This window comes from Tasmannia lanceolata, unplaced genomic scaffold (genome assembly GCF_043159265.1).
Source record: "Tasmannia lanceolata isolate RefF3 unplaced genomic scaffold, GAP_Taslan_0.1 ptg000024l, whole genome shotgun sequence".
Taxonomy (NCBI): domain Eukaryota; kingdom Viridiplantae; phylum Streptophyta; class Magnoliopsida; order Canellales; family Winteraceae; genus Tasmannia; species Tasmannia lanceolata.
In genome coordinates this window covers 14,182,905-14,204,310 of record NW_027518701.1, presented here as the reverse complement: position 1 = coordinate 14,204,310, position 21,406 = coordinate 14,182,905, and the positions used below count along the sequence as shown (strand labels likewise).

The 21,406-nt window shown below is 40.9% G+C and overlaps 1 protein-coding gene across 5 annotated transcripts in view; it reads right to left on the bottom strand.

The window, feature by feature from the left end:
• Positions 1-20,183, bottom strand: part of ARP9 (actin-related protein 9) — a 117,312-nt gene extending 97,129 nt beyond the window's left edge. For 4 of the 5 annotated variants that reach the window (XR_013238581.1, XR_013238580.1, XR_013238582.1 and 1 more), the window contains exons 1-6: positions 20,081-20,183; positions 19,906-19,978; positions 11,179-11,297; positions 10,985-11,044; positions 10,804-10,869; positions 2,342-2,444 (exon numbers count right to left, since the gene is read on the bottom strand). Coding sequence is in view for 1 of the 5 variants with exons in the window: in XM_077367722.1 (XP_077223837.1) it covers positions 2,342-2,444; positions 10,804-10,869; positions 10,985-11,044; positions 11,179-11,297; positions 19,906-19,978; positions 20,081-20,083 (424 nt within the window). In the remaining 4 variants the exon portion in view is untranslated. Of the gene's footprint in view, positions 1-2,341; positions 2,445-10,803; positions 10,870-10,961; positions 11,045-11,178; positions 11,298-19,905; positions 19,979-20,080 lie in introns of those variants that run through there. The other variant, XR_013238583.1, reaches the window with a different exon arrangement.
• Positions 20,184-21,406: the final 1,223 nt, after the last annotated feature.

Below are 21,406 nucleotides of genomic sequence, written 5' to 3'. Positions count from 1 at the left end.
CTTGGGTTCGGAATCCCGTCTGCTTCTCAGGGGGACCCGGTGGTGCAGAGGGTGGAAAGAAAATTGGCTATGTGGAAACGTAAGTACATCTCGTTTGGGGGAAGGATTACCTTGGTCAAAGCCGCTCTAGCCAACATGCCTGTATATTACATGTCTTTGTTCAAGATCCCGGCAGAGGTGGCCTACGTATTGAAAAGCTTCAACAGGATTTCATCTGGGACGGTGGGGGAACATCGAAACGAAGCAAACATCTGCTGGATTGGAACAAAGTAACAAGGTTGAAGAAGCATGGGGGATTAGGTATCGGAAAAATACGGCTACGTAACAAAGCACTTGTTGGGAGGTGGTTATGGAGGTACGGTGAAGAGCAGGACAGTTTGTGGCACAAAGTAATTGGGGACAAATACGGAAGCGAATGGGGCGGGTGGAATGCACGTAGGGCGGCTGTAGGAAAAGGGTCAGGGGTGTGGAGATCCGTCACGGAAGTAAGATCAAATTTCGACCAGCTTGTCCAATTTAAAGTGGGTAGGGGTAACTTTGTGCATTTCTGGAAGGATCAGTGGGTTGGGCCCAGGAGGTTAGAAAAAGCTTTCCTGAGTTTGTTTCGGCTAGCAACCAACAGTGAAGCTCGGATTTTGGATTACCTGGTTCGGGCGAATGATGGTGGTAGGGGCTTTTGGGACATCAGGCTCCGGCGAAATCTGAAGGATGCAAAAATTAACAATTTGGCGGAGATGCTGGATATCTTAAATAACTCTATTGCTCCCAATTCATTAACGACGTCAAGGTGTGGATTCCAAGCCCTGACGGAGACTTCTCGGTAAAATCATTCTTTGAAGATCTTAACAAAGGGAGGAGGGGTGCTAAACGAATAGCCACCATTTGGAAGACCAATGCCCCTCCGCGAGTGGCAACTTTCGCTTGGACGGTAGTTAACAGATGTATAAACTCCTGTGACAGACTAAAAAAGAGGATGTTAGTATTTGGGTCGATATTATTAGATCATTCAGGATGGCATGGGTCTCTCCAAGGAGTATCAGAAGTCTGTTGCTGAGTTGGAATATTTGGAAGGAAAGGAAGCTGAGTTGGAATCCCGCTAGACGAAACAGGACTAGCATTGTGGAAGCTGTCCCCTTACGCGGCTATCTGGAATATTTGGAAGGAAAGGAATCGCATAATTTTTTAGGATGCATCTTTGGGGTTGAATAGGGTAAAGCTCAACACCAAAATTGAGCTAATCTCATGGGTAAAGGAGAAGAAGAAGATCACCTATGGAACTGTGGAAATGCTAAGGAATTGGGCCACTATAATAAGGGAGTGGAAAAAGAAAGAGAAGATTTTACCCAGATGGGTAGCACCGCCACCGGGTTGCTTCAAATTGAATTTCGATGGTAGTGTTATTGACAACCCTGGTTTAGCCGGTATCGGAGGGGTTATAACAGATTCAAACGGAAAGATTATCATGTCATTTTCGGGGCCCGTGGGATCATGCGACGCCAACGAAGCAGAAGTTAGAGCATTATTATTTGGACTGGGATGGTTCCATCAAAACATGAGGGGCAACTAATGGTGGAGGGTGACTATGTAAATGCTATATCATGGGCTAATGATCGATGCAAAGGCCCGTGGCATATTCACGATTTGATTTCTGAAATTAGGGACCTGGTGCGGGCCATTCAGCCTCTAATCTCTCATCGGAGGACAACAGCAAATGAAACGGCAGATGGGCTGGCAAAGGAAGGCATGAGGAGGGAGTCGATGTCTGTGATACTTGAACCAGACATACCAATGCACTAATTTTTGGCTGCATTTGTAACTTCTTCTGTTTTATTATTGGGGATGTAATTGCTGTATGGTTGGGACTTGGGACATCTTGTCCCCCGATTTTCATCTTGATTAATAGAAGTCAATTTTCAAAATATATATATATATATATATATATATATATATATATATGCTGACCAGAGCTTGAGGTGTACCATAAGTATTGATCTTGTGTTAGGTTCTCAGTTACTGGATCCGACCATACAGGAGGTGTATCACGCTTAAGTTTAGTAGAAGCAATCACAAGAACCCAAAGCAGGCAAGCTTTGGCTTCACTTTCAACTAAAAATTGGGTAAGTTGTACTAGCTGATGCCAGTTTGTCATAGGGTGGTAGAGTTGGAAGCTTAACAAGTACTAGAAATGAAAGATGCGTAGAATTCAATATGGAGAAGGATGAAACGACATTCGATATTTAAGCACTTACCAATCCAAGTACACAATAAGATAGCCAACTGATAAGTACATGAGAAAAATAGTTAAATGAACTTGAATTGGTCAAAGCAGTTTCAATGTTACCTATTGACAAAGAAGAACTAAGATTCTTCTTGATGACACTTGTCCAACTAAAAGCTGAATCACTCCTGCCACTCTGTGGATTATATCCATCCACACGTCCCATCTGCATACAAATTGGTGTGATCCTATTTGCATATATGTAAGTTGCATCTTTATAGGGCAAAAAATTGTTCACATTCCATGATGAGTTGAAATATATGACAGAAAGTAGTACACAAAAGGATATATGGCAGAAAGTAGTACACAAAAGGAAAAAAATTTCAATTCAATGATGGTTGCCGAGAAGTTCAGAAGCGGCACATCCTTAGTACCAAAGTAACTTTATTTAAGTTATCGGTTCTAAATGAGTCATAGGGGTATAATAGGTATTTGTTTTAAGTTCCACTGAATTCTCCTAAATGAATTAGAATAAAAGAAGGCCCACTCCACTCCCACGGTACTATTATGTCACTATTCACAACACTGTACGTCATTATTCAAAACATTATTCACGCCACTACAAGGCTTTGTAGGAAGCTCATGTTAGGACATTTTTTGTGAAAATTGGGGAGTTTTGGAGTTTTCTTGATTCTTTTCTTTATATATATATATATATATTAATTTCAAAGAGAATAATTGAAAAAAATGGTGATATTGTTCCTCCATTGATCAAGAATTTCGATCTTTGGGAACTATTATGATAATTTCCTTTCTTATATTAATATTTTCTTAGCCATTCAAAAAAAATTTAATATTCTCTCGATCCTTTCTTTTATATATATTGTTAGAAACTTACCGACTTCTCCAAAAGCTTAAGCTGTTGGAGAAGAGCAGTACTTAATCTTTTATACTTTAACACTCCCCCTCACGTGTGGCCCACTTGGCAAACGCGTGGCACATGTGGTCCCACCTTGGGCGGACCACTGCATGTGGATTTTTTGACATCAGGAAGGTTTGAACTCGAGACCTTTGGCTCTGATACCATGTTAGAAACTTACCGACTTCTTCAAAAGCTTAAGGCGTTATTTATTCTTTTATACTTTAGCATTTATTAATTTCAATATATATATATACTATATAGCAGAAGAGTCAGTATTTTTTCCTATTTTTTGTAAATTCTGTCAAATTTACAAGCAACCATCAGTTTCCGATTTTTTTTTACCATCTACCCCTTTACTCTTATACTATCAATATCTATTTGCAAGGGTAAAATAATGAATGTCGCATGCCACTTACCAAAAGCCATGATTTTCCCCTTTTTGGCATCCCCCCCCCTCTCTCTCTCTCTCTCTCTCTCTCTCTCTCTCTCTCTCTCTCTCTCTCTCAGATAATACCCCCTCCGTCAGACCTCTATTCGGTGATTTATGTGCTTCAAGCATGGAAGGTTATAGGGTTTTAAGAAACCCTAACCTGAGAGTTCAAAGAGCTTAGAAAAGAGGCATTTTTTAACAAGGGCTCACATGCTCGACATTGGTGAAGCTTCTCCAAGTTTCAGGATCCCATTTCAAGGTACTTTAACTCAATCGATCTCTTTCTCTGAGATTTTATTGATTCAAAGAAAATATTTTTTTCTTCCTTCCTCTGTTTTCCTAATCCTGTCTCTTTATTTATAGATTTTTGATTCATTGATTTTGTTTTGGTGATAATTGTAGGGCTTGACGTGGAGAATGGGGAATGTTTGAACAAAAAGATCATGTAGAGATGGATCTTTCCATCAATTTCTGAGTTTCCACTTTCCTTTGGTATGACATCTTTTATTACCTTCTCTGCAGTTGGTACTGGGTAAGACATTTCCTTCACCTGCAGGCTATGGAAGCCATTGATTGGGGTCAACCTTTGCATTACAGCCTATTCCAGGGCCTTATTTTCGTTTCTGTTTTGGGATTTCTGTTTTGCATCTAGGGTTTTGGGTCCAGGGCCTTATTTTTGTTTGGTAATTAGGATCCCAGTATCTATATATAGAGAGAGAAAAGGGTTGCTGGTAATATTACCAGCTAGCTTAGCTGCACTCGAGTGCATAAAACATGGTGGACCCACACTCGAGTGTATAAAACATGGTGGGCCAGCATGTTTTGGGTGATCCTAAGCATTCATCTCAAAGGCCCCATCATGGATGGGTGTGTACCAAAAATCAGCTCCGTTGGATCATCCTAACCCTTTCATTTGTGGCGTGAAAAAATGATCAGATTTGTGGACAAACAGTATCTGTCCATTTCCCCACCACAAATGGACACCCTAAGATGATCCAATGGAGCTGATTTTTGGTACACACCCCATCCATGTGGGGCCTTTGAGATGAATGCTTAGGATCACCCAAAACATGTGGGCCCGACCTTGTTTTATGCACTCGAGTGCAGCTAAGCTAGATGGTAACGTTACCAGCAACCCTTTTCTCATATATATATATATATATATATATATATATATATATATATATATATAATTCTTTAATTTCCATCCATGAATATATATTTGAGTCTTTATGTTCCTCTTCGATAAATGTTCCTGCTTTCTTGAAACCATATGACATTTAGTCCAACAAGTATATCACCTGCTTCTTGAAACCATCTGAAATTCAGGCTATCGGTGAACGCTGCTATTGTTCGATGAAATGCCCAAAAGAAGTATGCATTCTAATATACCCCTATTGGAGAATTTATACGGTGAATGTGCATGTAGATCAGTGTTGGCGGTACCATCCTTGATATTTTATCCAACAGCAACGCACTTTTTAAGGTGCTTCCGCCAGATCAAATATCAAGCGCGTTACTTCTGTCGTACCGCCAATACCGATTATTGTCATCTATCAAGGGGGCCTTACTTCCTATTTTATTGTCATCTATATTTTTTGGTTGTTGCTGCTGTAAATATGAACCAAGGTTTTATTTCTAGGCCTTTGGATGGTTTGGGCATATCCAACGTAGGCCTTTGGATGAGAGAGTACTACTTAAGATGGTTTGGGCATATCCAAGGTAGGCCTTTGGATGCTCTAGTGAGAAGAAGTGACTCGTGCCAAGTTGATGTAGTAAAAAGTGGTAGGGGCATACCGAAAACAACTTGGGTGGAAACAGTGACGAAAGGCGGGATGGCTAGGAACATAACAAAGAACATGACCTTGGATAGGAGAGAATGGAAGAAAATGATCCATGTAGACAAACCCAACTAGTGTCGAGATTAGACTTAGTCACTTTGAGCCGAGTAGATTCTTTCACCTTCTTCATGAAAAATTTTCTAAAGGATTCATTAGCTGACCCCAACTAGTTTGGGACAAAGCCTTAGTTGAGTTGAGTTGAGTTGAATTGAGAGAGAATAAAACAAAATCAAATGATTGTGATGGTCATATAACAAAACAATGAGAGAAAACTACAAAAGGAGAAAACTCGTACCAAAACTATTGTGACACAAACCTCAACCAAAAAAATTATAAGTAAATCCCTCCGTGGCTGGAGAGTCGGCCTTGGTGTTCAACCCTGAATAATGTGTAATGAATGTTGATTCTAATTGGCTCTACCAGGAACCCTCCCTACAAATTCTACAAAGCATGACAAGTAACTCCCTTAGCTTCTCTAACCACATAATTTACATTGGTAAAATCCCCTTCAACTTGGAAATAACCCTAAAATTATTCTATCATTAGTTTCATATTTCTAGTTTGCATGCTAGGATTTTTGCCTCGCTTGAGTCCTTAACACCAATAGGCCTAGAGATGGTTAATCAGACACCACCCTTGTGATCTCTCATACCACCACCAATCCATTTTGATGAGAGTTCTTAAGGACTCATATACACCATATCCAACCTATTATCCTTCAAAGTCCTAAACCTAACAGTAAGGTCCCATGGCACCTTCTTACCTCTAGTATCTTTACAATCCCAAACCAAACAACTCTATACATTACTGATCTATAAACACAGCTAAATACGACACAAAAAGGGACTCACACATCAAAGATCTTACTATAGCCACATTACCAACACCAACGCTAAATGGTATAACCCTTGAAAAAAATGATCCCACCTCATCAACTACTTCCACACTCAAGGACTTACAAATCTTGACAAGAGGCCTGCTTCCCACTTTAAAATCCTTACTGTATGCCTCTTTTTAATGATATCCTTTTTTTTTTTTTTCGAAAATTGACAATTTCATTAATAATCAAGGAGGGGACAAGATGTCCCACGCCAAGTACAGATGCAGAATTAAAACAAGCAACGACCAACATGGTCTCCCTAGATACTCCTCCTTTTGCTAAGATGTCCGGCGCATAATTAGCCGATCTTCTTTTATGTTCAATCCTGGGTTCCAAAATTCTTATAAGGTCCAGGATTTCTGCAATTAGCCCTTGAATCCGCCACGGACCCCTTGAAACATTCAAAGCTCAACTAATTGCATTAGCTGAGTGCCCTTACACAATTACGTGTCTCAAATCATGTTCAAAAGTCCATCGTAGGCCAAAAAGAAGGGCTCTTATTTGCTACAGCTTTCGAACCAAATTGGTTCGAAAAATATACGAGGATATATATATATATGGGGTACCTTCTACAAATAAGAAAATGGAAGGAAAAACTGAAATAAGGTAAAAGAAAACAGAAATAGCATACCACCTCGAATCACAACTTTGATGGAGGCAAATAGGACACTCTTAACTGTAGAATGCAATGGAAAGTTAGGTGTAGGAGAGCATGAACAAAAAATATGTTGAGAAATTGTCGTCTTTGACCTTCGGATAGGGTTTTAGAAACTTAAAAAATAGTAATGTATGCAAAAGAGGAGTTTCGATGTGTTTTAACGCTTCCATTTGATTGGTAAGGTTAAATTACATTAAAAGCCCCTGAACGATCATAAAACAATCAACATTTGAGGGGCAAATTTTTTGAAAAAAAGAACCAATAGAATGTCGTAATTAGAATTTTTCTTGCATTTTTTTACGATTCCAACCAACACAGGGTTCTTTGCCAGGATTTCCGAAACTTGGAAATCCAATCAAAACACCCCAAAATTTCTGGAATTCAAAAGGGAAAGTTTTGACTATGTTTGAATAGGAATTGTTTGGAAGTTCCAACCAGAATGAAAGTGTCCCGGCGCGGGCGTGGTGGTGATGTTATAAGATTATAGCTAAAACTATAGTCCAAAGGCAGGCTACTATTCTACCCAAACTCATTTCTCCTCAGCAAGGCGCATTTGTCGAAGGTCGAAGTATTAAAGACAACATCAACATTGCCCAAGAAATGATGCACCACATAGATTGAAAGTGTCTCACGCGGGGGTGGGGGGCGGGGCCAGGGGTGGTTATGTTAGTCTGAAACTTATCATGGCTAAAGCCTATGATAGATTGAATTGGGATTTTCTTCTTTAATTGTTTGAGAAATTTGGATTCAGTAGAGACGAGATCTTTAATTGTGGAAACCATCCAAAATTGTTAGTATTCTGTCCTCATCAATGGAGAACCTCACGGATGCTTTCATTCCACAAAAGGTGTGCGGCAGGGAGACCCTCTATCGCCAAGGCAGGCTACTATTCTACCCAAACTCATTTCTCCTCAGCAAGGCGCATTTGTCGAAGGTCGAAGTATTACAGACAACAACATTGCCCAAGAAATGATGCACCACATAGATTGAAAGTGTCTCACGCGGGGGCGGGGGGGAGGCGGGGGTGGTAATGTTAGTCTGAAACTAGACATGGCTAAAGCCTATGATAGACTGAATTGGGATTTTCTTCTTTAATTGCTTGAGAAATTTGGATTCAGTAGAGACGAGATCTTTAATTGTGGAAACCATCCAAAATTGTTAGTATTCTGTCCTCATCAATGGAGAACCTCACGGATGCTTCATTCTACAAAAGGTGTGCGGCAGGGAGACCCTCTATCGCCGAGTCTCTTCATTTTAGTGGAGGAGGCTCTAAGTAGGGGCCTTAACAAAGATTTCCTATAAGGTAAGGCCATCCGAGGGGGTCCATCCCTATTACTCAGTCTTTTTGCTGATGATGCGATAATTTTTATGAAATCCACTTTGAGTGTTGTGTTGAGATTTCTATCCAGGTATGAGAAAGCCTCAGGCCAGAAAATCAACAAAACAAAGAGTCGCTTTATTTGTTCCAGAAAAACTACATTTGCAAGGCAGAGATTATTTGGAAACACTACAGGATTTGAGCATAGAACTGGTCCAGTGTCCTATTTGGCAGCTCCTATATTCAAAGGAAAAATGAGGATGGATTACTATGACAAGTTGATAAACAAAATTCGAGAAAGAGTGATGGGGTGGAAGGCTAAATTGTTGTCAAGTGGTGGTAAATTAATTTTGATCAACTCAGCTCTCATCTCCATGCCTATGTTCCTATTATCGGCCATCACCCCTCCCAAGGCTGTTATTAAGGAGATAGATAAAACAATCACCAATTTTTGGTGGGGCATATCAGAGGAGAGAAATAAACGACACTAGATTACCTGGCACGACATTTGCAAACCTTTAAATGAAGGTGGTCTTGGTATCAAATCTCTTGAGGACTATTGTAGAGCTTTTAGATTGAAAGCATTGCACCGACTTCATAAAAGTGATTCATTATGGAGCAAACTGTTAAAAGCCATGTCTACCAAAGGGGAACATTTAAATGTGGTTCCAATAAGAACCATTAGCTCGAGGCATTGGAAGGAAACTCTTACGGTGCGTGAAGACTGGATCCGAAACAGCAGATGGGTTGCAGGACGTGTAGGACAAGGAACATTGGATTTTTGTACTGACAAGTGGATAGGCAACCAACCGCTAATAGAACTAGTAAATTCAAGGGTTGGTATTGATATGAACCAGCAGTTGAGAGATAAGGAGTTGGAAAATAAATTTATTCCAACAGCTAATTCCAACCCAAGTTTACCAAAAGATTATAAACACAAAAATGAAGATTAACGACAACAGAGATGAATTGGTTTGGTGCGCTACCCATTCAGGATCATTTTCAGTGAGAACTGCTTGGGATCTTGTTCGTGAAACTAAAGAGAGAGTGGAATTGGCTCCAAACATTTTGGAAGGAGCACCCTCAAAAGTGAGCATCCCTGTGTGGAAAATAATTAAGAATGCAGCAACTGTGGGCAGCAGGATCAAAGAGGCTCATGTGCACATGGCATCTAGGTGTGTTTGTTGCACCAACCGAAAGAAGAAAACCTTACTCATCTATTTGTTGATAGTGATATGGCTAAAGCGTTGTGGGGGAACATTTATGAGATTATATCAAGAAGACAGTTGCGTAAATCAAACTGTTCACCACAGATTAATTGCGTGGATCAGGTTCGCCGACGGGAGAAACAATAAGGTAATAGCAAAGTTGATGATCTCAACTGCTCTATTCACTTCACGCTATGGCCTATGGGAGATATGGCTCAAGCTGTGTAATAGAAGAATGGAAGGGAAGCACTCTCAAATCAGATTAATAGAGGAGTGGAAGATTAAAAATTAGCTACGACCTTAGTATAAGCACGCCAAAGCTAAGCAAGAAATAAGTAGGGCTGATTGGGAGATATTGAACTGGTTCAACCTTACTAGCATAGAGGCTGAGGGTCGAGGAGCTTTGACTATTTACTAGTCTCTCAAGCCCCCAGGACCATATAAGCTCAACATAGAAGGAGCGGCTAAAGGGAATCCAGGGCGATCGGGTGGAGGAGGATTGATCAGAGATGAAGTTACTAATTTGGTTGTGGCATTCTCCCACTACTATGGAATTGGATCGAGTATGCCGGAAGCGTGTAGGGCCCTTCTAGATGGCCTAAGATTATGTAAAAAACTAAATTTGTATCATATATCTATTGAATCCGATAGCAAAACTATAGTGGAAAAGGCCAATCAAAGTTCCATATACCGTGGAGAATAAAATACTTTTGGAATGAGATTAAGGAGCTAATGCAGGATCTTTCTCCAACCATATCTCATATTTATCGGGAGGCGAATGGAGCGGCTGGCGCTTTAGTCAATGAGGGGTGTATTACTCAAAATAACAGGCAGTACTACAAATGGAGGGATCTTCCCAGAGTAGCGAGAGGAGCTAGAAGAAGTGATAAATTGGCCTTACCTCATCTGAGGATGATAGTTTTTCCTTAATCATTTATTGAAACATGTCTAGTGTAGATCTGTTTTTGTTTAGTTTTGGACTTTTGGGTCCCGTCGTGATGGGTTCCTCAAAACCAGTGTATCAATCTTTTGAGTATTAATAAAATTTTCGGGTCCGCCCCGGGCCCTTAGTGCACAATTCCGGGTATAAAAAAGAAAAGAATGAAACCAAAATGACAACTAAATGTGCAAGGGACAGTGAAATACGATCTCTTCATCATGGAACCACCAATAATACACAAAAACGATTCAAAAACAAATAACAGTGTGGTATGCATATGCAACTATAATATAGGAGGTGTCATAGAAACATTAGAGACGGCTTCTTCCATTGTAGTTTCATACTAAAATTAAGAAAGACCAAGTTAGTGGTTCCTGGCTACACATACTTTGCGAGGGAAAGAGTTGTTCACAGATTCCTCATCCAAAAATGGAATCTTCAGCAATGACGCAATCTGAAATAAAAGTATAAGGGAGTTAATCAAAACTATTATCTTCTAATAAGCACAGGGCTAAGACAATAGGTTAGAATAAAGTAGAAGCAAACCCAAGTGCAGATCTTTTCCATACAATATCATAAGCCTTCTCACGTTCCAAGTGCTGAGACGGAGTAATATGAGTATTAAGCATCTGAAAAAAAAAGGGCATTAAATATATAAAACCATGAACATGTGAAACCAAAAAAAGAAATAAGTGATATTAAGAATGTAGAAAACTGGCTCTATCCACAAAGAATTTTTTTTTCTATGATATCCTTCTATTACCTGATCTTGCACAGTTCTTTTAGGTCCCTGTTCCGATACACTCATATAACGCGCAATACATTGAGGAATGTTAAAAGGAGCTTGCTGATGAGCAAGGCCTATACGAACACTTGCAGAACCTTTAAATATACAAGAAAAATGTTCAACAAATAGGCAAAAGTAAAATTCCATTAACGAATAAGCCATCAGAAACTAAAATAAATAATTACGGAATAGTAATAATAATAATAATAATAACCAAATAGGTTGTTTACAAAATGAAATTACAATCAAAAAATTAACATTATTGACTTCAATTTACAATTATCTACCTAATCCTAAGATCACAGAAGGAATTGACTTCCATTTACAATTATCTACCTAATCCTAAGATCAAAGCAAGAAATTGAGAATAACTGAAACTCATTTTTACATTGAAAAAATTAACAAGAAAAAGAAAAACACAACAAAACTATGAAAGAATTTGATTCTTATTTCTTCCATAATCCATTCCATGTTCTAAATTGAGGTCAATTTAGTCGTCTTCAGACCGCTTTCTACATTTGGAACTTTTCGACCCTTGTGTGACCCACCATCGATGGACCATGGTACAAAATCTCACCGGTGGTCATCTGATTAATGGCCTGCAAATGCACACTCTAAACAAAAGAGCCGGAAATTCACATTCAATGGCCAAAAGTCCACTGATGGAATGATTAGGACCGACCAATTGGTAAGATTTTAGACTGAACCATCACAGTGGGTATCAAAAGACGAGTGGTTACACTAACCATACATTTCTTAAATATACGATGAAGATTGGGATGGAATACCAAAAAATCTAAGGGCCAGTTTGATTGACAGGAAAATGGAGGAAGATGGAAGAAAGGAAAAGGTTTTCCAAACTTATGACCATTTTCCAATGTTTGGTTCACACTCCACACTCTTGGCTCCTCTCCTCTCCACAATGAACTCTCTCACCCTCCTCTCTCGCCAGAAACTATGGACGGATAGGAAATCACAGTAAAATCTCGGCCTCTTCCCCGCTCACCTGTGTCTCTACATTTGCATAGATCGTCGGAGCCAGATGTCCATACCCTTTTTCCTTCTTTCTCAAGGAGTAAGCAATCTGCTCATTGTCAACCAACCTTTGATGATAGATACCTGGAAAGCACCCACCACAGCACTTTTGAGTGACCTAAACCCCTCTTCCTTTTTTCCGAGTCCAATCTAGATGTTATTGGACAATACTGGATAGAAGAGAGCGTTGCGCAACATGGCTATGAAGAATGGACTGAGATAGGTGGAACTAAGGCTCTGTTTGGATGCCACATGCCTAGTGGCGAGATCTGGTTCTCTGATTCGAGGGCTAGAAGGAGTTCAATCTACACCGTCCTGCACTCACACAGAAAGCGTTAGGGGACCCGGGCCTTTGGCTCCGGGAAGCCACTCGAACGCTCAAGCATGGTTTTAAATTTCAGCCAAAACGTTTCATTTCAGCCGAAATTTACATGAAGTCGTTTCTTTACAAGATTTCGGCAAAATTTCACAAATTTCGAAATTTCGCCGAAATGTCACCAAAATTTAGGTTGAAATTTCATTTTTAGCCTTTTTTACGAGATCCACCGAAATGTTATAATTTCCACTGAAATTTATGAAATATTCACCGAAATAGCGAAAATTTCCATTGAAATCGCCGAAATTTCGGCTCGAAACCGAAACCGAAATTTAAAACCTTGCACTCAAGTCAGAAATCAATACAATAGTGAAAACCAAGTGATATAAAATGACAGAAATGTAAGCTTATCTGAAGGTTTCCAAGGTTGAAGACGATGGGGAGATGGTCTAAGAATTGAAGAGAGAAAAAGTTCTGATCTCTTCTAGTGTGGGGGCTTTTGTAGAATGCAAAGCTCCTACACCGTTTTTCAATGTGTGGACCAAGTGTTGTGGTCCTATACGATAAGAGATGATGATGGCATCGCGCGTGTGGGGGGTCACTTTCCGTTTCAGGCGGTGAAGCTGTGTCAGTGGAGCGGCGGATAACGACGTGGATGGGGACACATGCCAGCGTGCTTCATTCCAAATGTCGAGATCCCATCGCGAGACGTCGATTTCATCCCCAACATATTGCCCCTACTTCCCCGAGCTTGTAGGAAGGTCAGGAAAGTAATCCCATCCAAGGGCGGAGGTGGTTTTTCCGGACATTCTTCGATGCCGATCTTTGAGCGTCCTGATTCCGAGCGCTCCCGAGCCTTGAAGGACTTCTAGAGCTTCGGAGTCCGATCTTAGGGTTATCGGGCTTCTTGCGGAATTCAATCCTAAGGGATGAGATTCAACACTTGAGCATCTTTTCCTTTGGCAGGAAATTGAAATGTCACAACTTTTAGAAAACGTCTTTTGGGAACGTTGTGACGGCGCGGCATTCCGTGTAATGGCACATCCCTATTAATGAGGATATGACGACATACTTATGAGTGCGGCTCCCAGGAGCAATACAGAAGGTGCCACATGGCAAGGGACTCCTTCCGAAGCGACGGGACCCTTGGCACGATTGGGGTCTCCTCTATAAACAGAATGATTGTTATCTTTCTTCCATACGTTATTTGCCCTTTTCAAGATAAGGTTTTGGTTTTTAGGCAGCTTTTCTCACTTCCGGTCATCTTCTCTGGTGGCGTTGGCACCTATCCGTCGAGATTTCTCAATCTTCTCCGCAAGATTTTCCTCTAAGCTCTTTTACTGTCGATGAGTCTTTTTCCCTTCATTCTTCCTTACATTTTCTCCTTCTCTCTTCCCCTTCTTTCTTTTTGAATTTTTAGTATGTCCAAAACAGTGAGCTCTCAAACTTGGCCGGGGCTCAGAGCCCCCGTTATTGATGTGGACGCTCTTCCAGTAGCCATGGTTGGGGAAGGCGGGTATGGGCCCGGACCAGTGGCCAAGAGAACTAGGAATAGAGGGAGGGGGGAGGGGGCTCTGAGACAGCCATTAGTGGTTCCCAAGTTAGGGTTTCGCTGGTACACGACGAGTCTGGTGAGGGATATGAGACCTCCAAACGTCGAGCCTGGGGGCGGCCGGTCGTAAGGTAATCAAGACCGAGCCTCTCGAGGAGGCAGAGCGATTTGAGGGCGAGAGCGATGGGGAGGGCCTTCTTTACAGGCCGGATCCTCCCATGAGTTCCGAGTGTCGACAGAAGCAAGAGGATTTGGATGATATCCGGAAGAAATACCAGATTTCGAGGAATACGAGCTTCGTCTTCCATCAGACGAGGAATGAATCTATGAGAGTTCTGTGGAAGGAGAGGTGGCTTTTTAGGCGGAGGCTTTCAAGGTTGGGCTTAGGTTCCCACTCCTTGACATCGTAGATCAGGCCTTGTCCTTTTACAGGTTCCAAAATAGGACGAACCAACGACCAGATCTGCCTTACGCACATGGAGGCAAACTTGCAGTAGGTTCAAAATAGGAGAAGCAACTTGTGGATAAACATTGTCCAGAAAAAGACTTTAACATCAAGGATTGGGTGAATATGTGGTTGATATCAACAAGCTACTGTGCTCATCCGTGCTATACGAGTTTTATAGTATCATGCATGAAATGGGGAAGGTTGCTCCATTGTGACCTGGTGGTCACGGGTTCGGGTCACAGAAACAGCCTCTCTGCAAAGCAGGGGTGAGGCTGCGTACATCTAGCCCTCCCCAAACCCCACAATGGTAGGAGCCTCGTGCACTAGGCTGCCCATGCATGAAATCGGGAAGGTGGCATATAAGTTGGAATCATCGAAATAACATGTATATTATGTTTTCCATGTTTCATGCCTTGGAAGAGATGGGAAACAAAATTAAGCCCCAAACTGAACTATTAGTGATCAACGATGGTGATCAAATTCGTTTTGAGCCTGTGGATATTTTTTGAAATGGTTAAACCTGGATGAGACAAATGCGAAGTCGAAAGTGTGGCGACAGTTGAAAGCAAAGTTGCCAAAGTCGTAAGCGAGTGCGAGAAGCGAAAGCGGGAAGCGAGGGGTTTAGAAAAGAGAGAACTCAAGAAGCAAAATGCTCTAAAGAAAGTAAAGAGTAAATGCGAGGGATAATGGAATGTCATTATGAAACATGAAATAAACCTCGTTGGAAGCAAATAAGAAGTACATAGAAAGAGTATGATTGTAGTAGTTTAGGGAAGAAGGGTCAATATGGGTAAGGATTTCAAGTTGAAAAGAAGACTTCGCGACTAATTAGAATTACAAATTTTATGAATTTACATTTCCACGTACTTTATTCATGTATGTTTAATTTAAATTTTTTGAAAAAAATATCCACATAGTTTTCATTTGCAACATAAGATGAGTTTTCAATTTTTAAATACGCTCAATCTGCTATCAAAACGAGAAAAATATACTTTTGGAAGACATAATCACCTAAATAGGAAGCCTACACTTAATTAAGAGGAAAGGGTGGCTCTGGTGGTAAAAAAAAATCCTTTCAACATTTGCTCTGGTCGTAAAAACAAAAGTTTGTGAAATGATTGAAGCATGGGTTAGCCTTCTCCTCCTTCTTCTTCTTCTCCCTGGTTTTTCTTAGTTAAGCCCTGGTTTTATGATTGTTTTAGATTTTTTAGATTTAGCTTTTGTTCAGTTTTAGGTCTGTCCAAGCTCTGTTCAGTTCTAGTTCTAGTTTTGTTCAGTTCTCCTTCAGATCAGTCATCTCTCTGAATCCATGGAAGAAGCTTCAGATATCCAGTTTGGTGAGTTCTCAGATGAAGACCTAGCTCCTCATCCATTTGGAAATCTCAATGTCAACCGGTCTCCTGGAATCAAGAATAAAGGTATGGAGACTCCAACAAAGTCTGACCCGCAGCTCGTGACCTTCTCCCAATTCCTTAGCAGTAAGCTTAATAGTGCATCCCACCTTAGTGATAATCTGAGGAAAATGGGAGAAAACGCAAATATTGGAGGCTTTGAGAAAGATCTATCGGTCAAGGAGAAGATGAGGATCCTCAAAGATGTAGAAGATGAGCTTTCACTTCTACATAAATCCGCATCAGGAATTTCTTCAACCTCAAGTGAGCCCTGTAGCTCCATTAAGAAGAAATCCAAGAAGTCCAGGAAGAAGGCAATTGCAGGTTTCAAGCAAAAAATTGCTGAGGAGGAGTTTATTTCTTATGAAACCACAGTTAAGTCTCTCATGAATGTACCTCCAGCTGTTTTAAAGGAGCCATTACCTACCAGTTCTGATCTGATCGACTCCACCTCTATCCTGCAACCAACCCACGACCATCCCATTTCTCCAACTTCTGGTTTCGATAAAACCACTCTGGTTTCCTTGCACCCAGTATCTGGAATCCAACAACCTGGTTTGAGCCATACTGATTTAGACCCCTACAACCTGACGACAACTGAAAGATCAGATGCAGCTCATGACCCTCTGCTCTCTACATTTAATGCTCATGTGCCTGCTGCTGTACTTCCCAGTGCTATTGGTCTTGAGGAGAAAGCGAAGACAGCTTTGACCAATGCCTTTTGTAGCTCAGTTCCCAGTCAGCAAGGCTCTCAGGTGAAGTCCAAATCAGTTGCCTCCACGAAATCCAATGCTCTTGGGAGCCCAAACAGTCCTACAGCTCAAGGACAAATCAACTTGACTCTCCCCGCTTGTCCTAATATGACAGCTATCCAGCAGCTCAATGTCAGCAAAGGCTGTTCCATGCCAGCATCTTGCCTTGAGAAGGCTTGTGTTGAGTCCCACAATGACTTGGTTTTCTCACCCAAGGACGAAAATGACAGGGAAATCTCTTCTTTATCCTTCTTTCCTGCTGATTCCCGCCCAGCCAAATTTCAAAATTCTGAACATATTCAAAACCAAAAAGACCTGGACCAGGAAGTTGCCTCCAAGTCTTATGCTTTGGGAAATGTCCAGCTGGCTAAGGAAAGAAATTCTGCCTTACCTGATGCCCCAGCTATTGAAACAGCATCTCGAGGTCATTCTAAAGGCACAAACGAGCTACCTTTCGCCATCTCTAATCTGTTGAGTGGTTCTGCACCAGATCAAATTCCTCTTGACCTCTTCAACTCTAAGAGTTCTGATGCTGGAAAAGCAAATGCAACAGTAGAAGCTTTAGCTTCTCCTGGTTCCAGTAAGAAGAAGAATCCAACCTCAATTGTGAATACCAGTGGGGATTCAACCTACCCTGTCATCTCATCCAACTATGGGACCCCTATCTCAAGTTCAAAAGCTGATAGGCCCCCAACTTGCATTTCACCATCCAATGCTCAAGAGAATCCTGAGGCTATTGCTCAGAACCCCTGTTCAGATCATGGCTCTCTAGTTAGTAACAAGCCTCCTTTCCCTGGAGGGAGCCAAGGAAATGGGCTCCCACCCTCCTGGAAAATGTTATTCTCAAAACCAAATGAGGCTCCTCCTGCCGTTACTAAGCTCAGTCATATTAGTCCTTGTGCCAGTGAGAAAGAAAAAATGGTTCTATTCTTTAAAGATGAAGCGATTCAGGAATCTGAAGATAAATGGGCTAACTGTCTTGTAGGGTATTTCCTAGGTAAGAGACACCCTTCTTCCTATCTCTAAGGGACAGCCTTGCTCGTAGATGGAAGTTGGAAGGGGAATTCCGTATCTATACTTTGGAGCACGGATTCTTCCTTTTCAAATTCAGTAGCCCTAATGACTGCGCCCGAATCCTCAAAGACACTGATCATAGTTTTGGTGGTAAACCTCTTATCCTTCAGCGCTGGGATCCTGAAACAACCTTCCAGAAGAAACGTATCTCTGAAGTCCCGGTATGGATTAGGCTTCCTGGCCTACATCTAAAGTTCTGGACACATCACTGTCTCAGCAGGATTGCTAGTATGATAGGTACTCCATTATATATTGACTCTCATACTGCTGAGGCTACTAGGCTCAATTTCGCGAGAGTTTGCATTCAAATCAAGGCAGGTGAGCCCTTACCCGATTCAATCACTCTCAAAACCTCTAACGGTGAAGAAATCCAAGAAATCATATATGAATGGAAGCCGAAAGCTTGTTCAATTTGCAACGATTTCAGCCATCGCTAGGAAGATTGCACTCCCCTAGGCCCAGCATGCAACCAGGCTAAAAAAGTGTGGAGGCCGGTTCCTAAAGTAAGAAATGAAGATGTTCTTCCCAAGCTGGATTCTAGTCGGAAAAATCTTACCCTCCAATATCAGAGAGAGCACTAGTGGGAATATCAGTTTTTCCCGATCGAATTCCTCTCATAAGCAAATTAATGATAACAGATTCCAAGCCACAAGTGACCATCCAGGAGAGTTTTCTGCCATGGAAGTTCCCTCCCTTCAACAGTCCAACAGATTCTCAACTCTTGATGAAAAAGAGAGGAACCAGTCATCTGAGGATTGTTCCAATCTGTGGGACAATGCTTTGAAGGTTTCCCCCTCTATTCCCTCCTCTTCCAATGGAAATGATTCTTGGCATTTAGTCTCAAAAAGGAAGGGAAATTCCTTCCCTCCCTGGAATGAGAACTCCTCCAATCTTCAAGGGTCTCATACCTGGTCATTTCAAGATTTGAGGTATTTTGGTTGTGGCTCCCGCTCTTGGCTATGCTTGGCGTGGTTTCATTTTGTCTGGCCTATACACTATGGTTTTGCTTGTTTTCTGCCTTCCGCTGCCCTCCGTCTTGGGGCTTCCTTTCATCAGCCTCTTTGCTTTCCGTTAGTTTTGGTGTTGTTTTCTGCTGGCTTTGGCCCTTGTGGTTGTTGTTTGTTTTGCCCTGTGCGGCTCCTTTGTTGTTCCCCATTTGGTTTGTAAGAGGGTTGTTTTTTCCTGCTTCATGTTTTCCTTTTTTATCTAATATATCTGGTAGGGGTCCCGCCTAACCCCAGCTTACCCATCAAAAAAAAAAAAAGAGGAAAAGCGTAAGAAGCATCTGGTAAGCACACTTCCCCTAAATCTGGGAAGCAATGAGAACTTAGCTTCAGAAGCAAGTTTCTGTGGATGTGAGCTACCCATCCAATTAGTAAGTTTCCAGTATCTATGGTTGAAAGAGTTATTTGTTCCTATTTCCAGCCTTGAGAGCAAGGTTGATTGTAATCGGAAGGGAAGGTAACATGCATGGGGTTGACTTGCATAGGGAGAGCTTTAGAAAAGTTTTAGGGCTGTTTGGATTGCAAGGATTTTTCAGAAAAGTTTGGAAAAGAAGAACTTTTTCCAAAATTTCATGTTCTTCCATTACACATGAAAAAAAAAGGTAACTTGAACCACCAGAGTGCAAGTCTTATTCACACGGAAAATTAATTCTTAATGATATCCTAACAAATCAAGTTGCTTAGTTATAATACCTAAGGTGTAGAAAGTCCACCACATCAATTACAGAGTTTTAGGAGCTGTTTGAATTGTTGAAATTTTTCCGAAAAGTTTGGAAAAGAATAACTATTCCCAAAATTTCATGCTCTTCCATTTTTTATTAAACATGAAAAAAAAAAGTAACTTGAACCACCAGAGTTCAAGTCATATTTACAGTGACCATTAATTTATAATGATATCCATTCAATTTCTCAGTTCCCTCTAACTCGTTCAGTTTCTAAACCAAATAGCTAAAAAAATCTTGGAAACGGTGGAAAACGGTGGAAAAGAAAACCAGGAAAGCATTTTTCTGCAAGAAAACCTTTTCCTGTCGACCTGTAAGTGTCGGAATTCTTCAAGGAATAACAGAATCAAAAGATGGAAGCAGATTAGTGTGGAAAAAATTGCTAAAATTAGGGTTAGGGTTTTGGTACCTGGGTTTATGATTACTAGATTTGAACCCCGTTCGGCGATCAGCTGAGAAGGAACGACGGTTTTGAGGTAATCCTGCAGAGAAAGGGAAACCGTAAACACGTAGATTCTTCGCTAACAAAGAAGATTAATAAATGGAGTAAAAGAAGGGATGGGAGGGATTTTGTTTCTGCTCACCATGGCGAGCAGCGAGCGTCGGGGAAAAGCGCGAATTCGGAATTTTGTCGTCCAAAAGAGGATAGTGTGGAATTTGCGACTTTTATGTGTGGTTCTAAGCCCGTATTGTCTACTATTATTTTGAGAGTAATGATATCAGCACTACCGTATTTTGATGAACGCACTCCTCACTTTATTAAAAAGTAGGGTATTGCCCGCACCATAGGATGATCCAAACCGTCCATTAGATGAGCCACAGCATAAATAGGTTGTGCCCCCCCCCCCCCCCAAATCATTTCGCTAGGATCAACCTATAAATAATTTTTGGGTAATAACCTATTTAGGCTATGGCCCATCTAATGGATGGTTTGGATTAGAGGTTTAGGATCAAACTATGGAAATGATTTTGGGAGCACAACATATTTAGGCTGTGGGCCATCTAATGGACGGCTCAAATCATCCTATGGTGCAAGCCATATCCTACATTTTAATGAGTTTTTATATGATGAAAGGCCATAGAGTCCATTATTTTTCAAAAACTACCGTACGGCCCACATAGGATGATCCAAATGGTCCATAAATAGGTTGTGCCCCAAAAATCGTTTCCATAGGTTGATCCTAACCATCCGATCTATGTTCGACCCTCTAATGTGTGGCCCCTCTATAGATCGGATGGTTAGGATCAACCTAGGAAATGATTTTTGGGGCACAACCTATTTAGGTTGTGTCCCATCTTTTGGACGGTTTAGATCATCCTATGGTGTGGGCCTTACGGTACTTCCTAAAAAATAATGGACTCTAAGGCCTTTCATCATATAAAAACTCCTTTTTAATAATGTGAGGATTGTGATCATCGTAGTGGTGATATCATTTCCATTTTTTTAAAAGTACTCTACAGCTTACCAATAAAATGATCCAAACCGCCCATTTTATGGGCCACAATGTAAATATATTATACCCGGAAAATTGTTTCCATAGTATAATCCCAACTCTCCGATCTAAAGGCTTACACCATATAAAAACTCGTGAAGTTTAGAGGGATTTATGTACATTTTGGCGGCTATTAAAGGCCGAAAATAAACCTTTTTCTTTAGGGGGGTTTTTGCAAAAGACTTCTACTTTGCTTTATATTCGAAAAGAATGCTAGTTTTAAAATCTGTAAATAGTCATTACATTTGAATGAATTTTGCAAATCAGGTCAAGCCAACAATGTGACCAAAATGTTCACTATAGTTCTTTTTTTTTTTACTCATTGAAAAGGACCAAAATGTCCTGATTGTTATATACATGCCTGTACTATGACTTGAGTGTATCTATGTATATATGTGCGCATATGTCTGAGTGTAT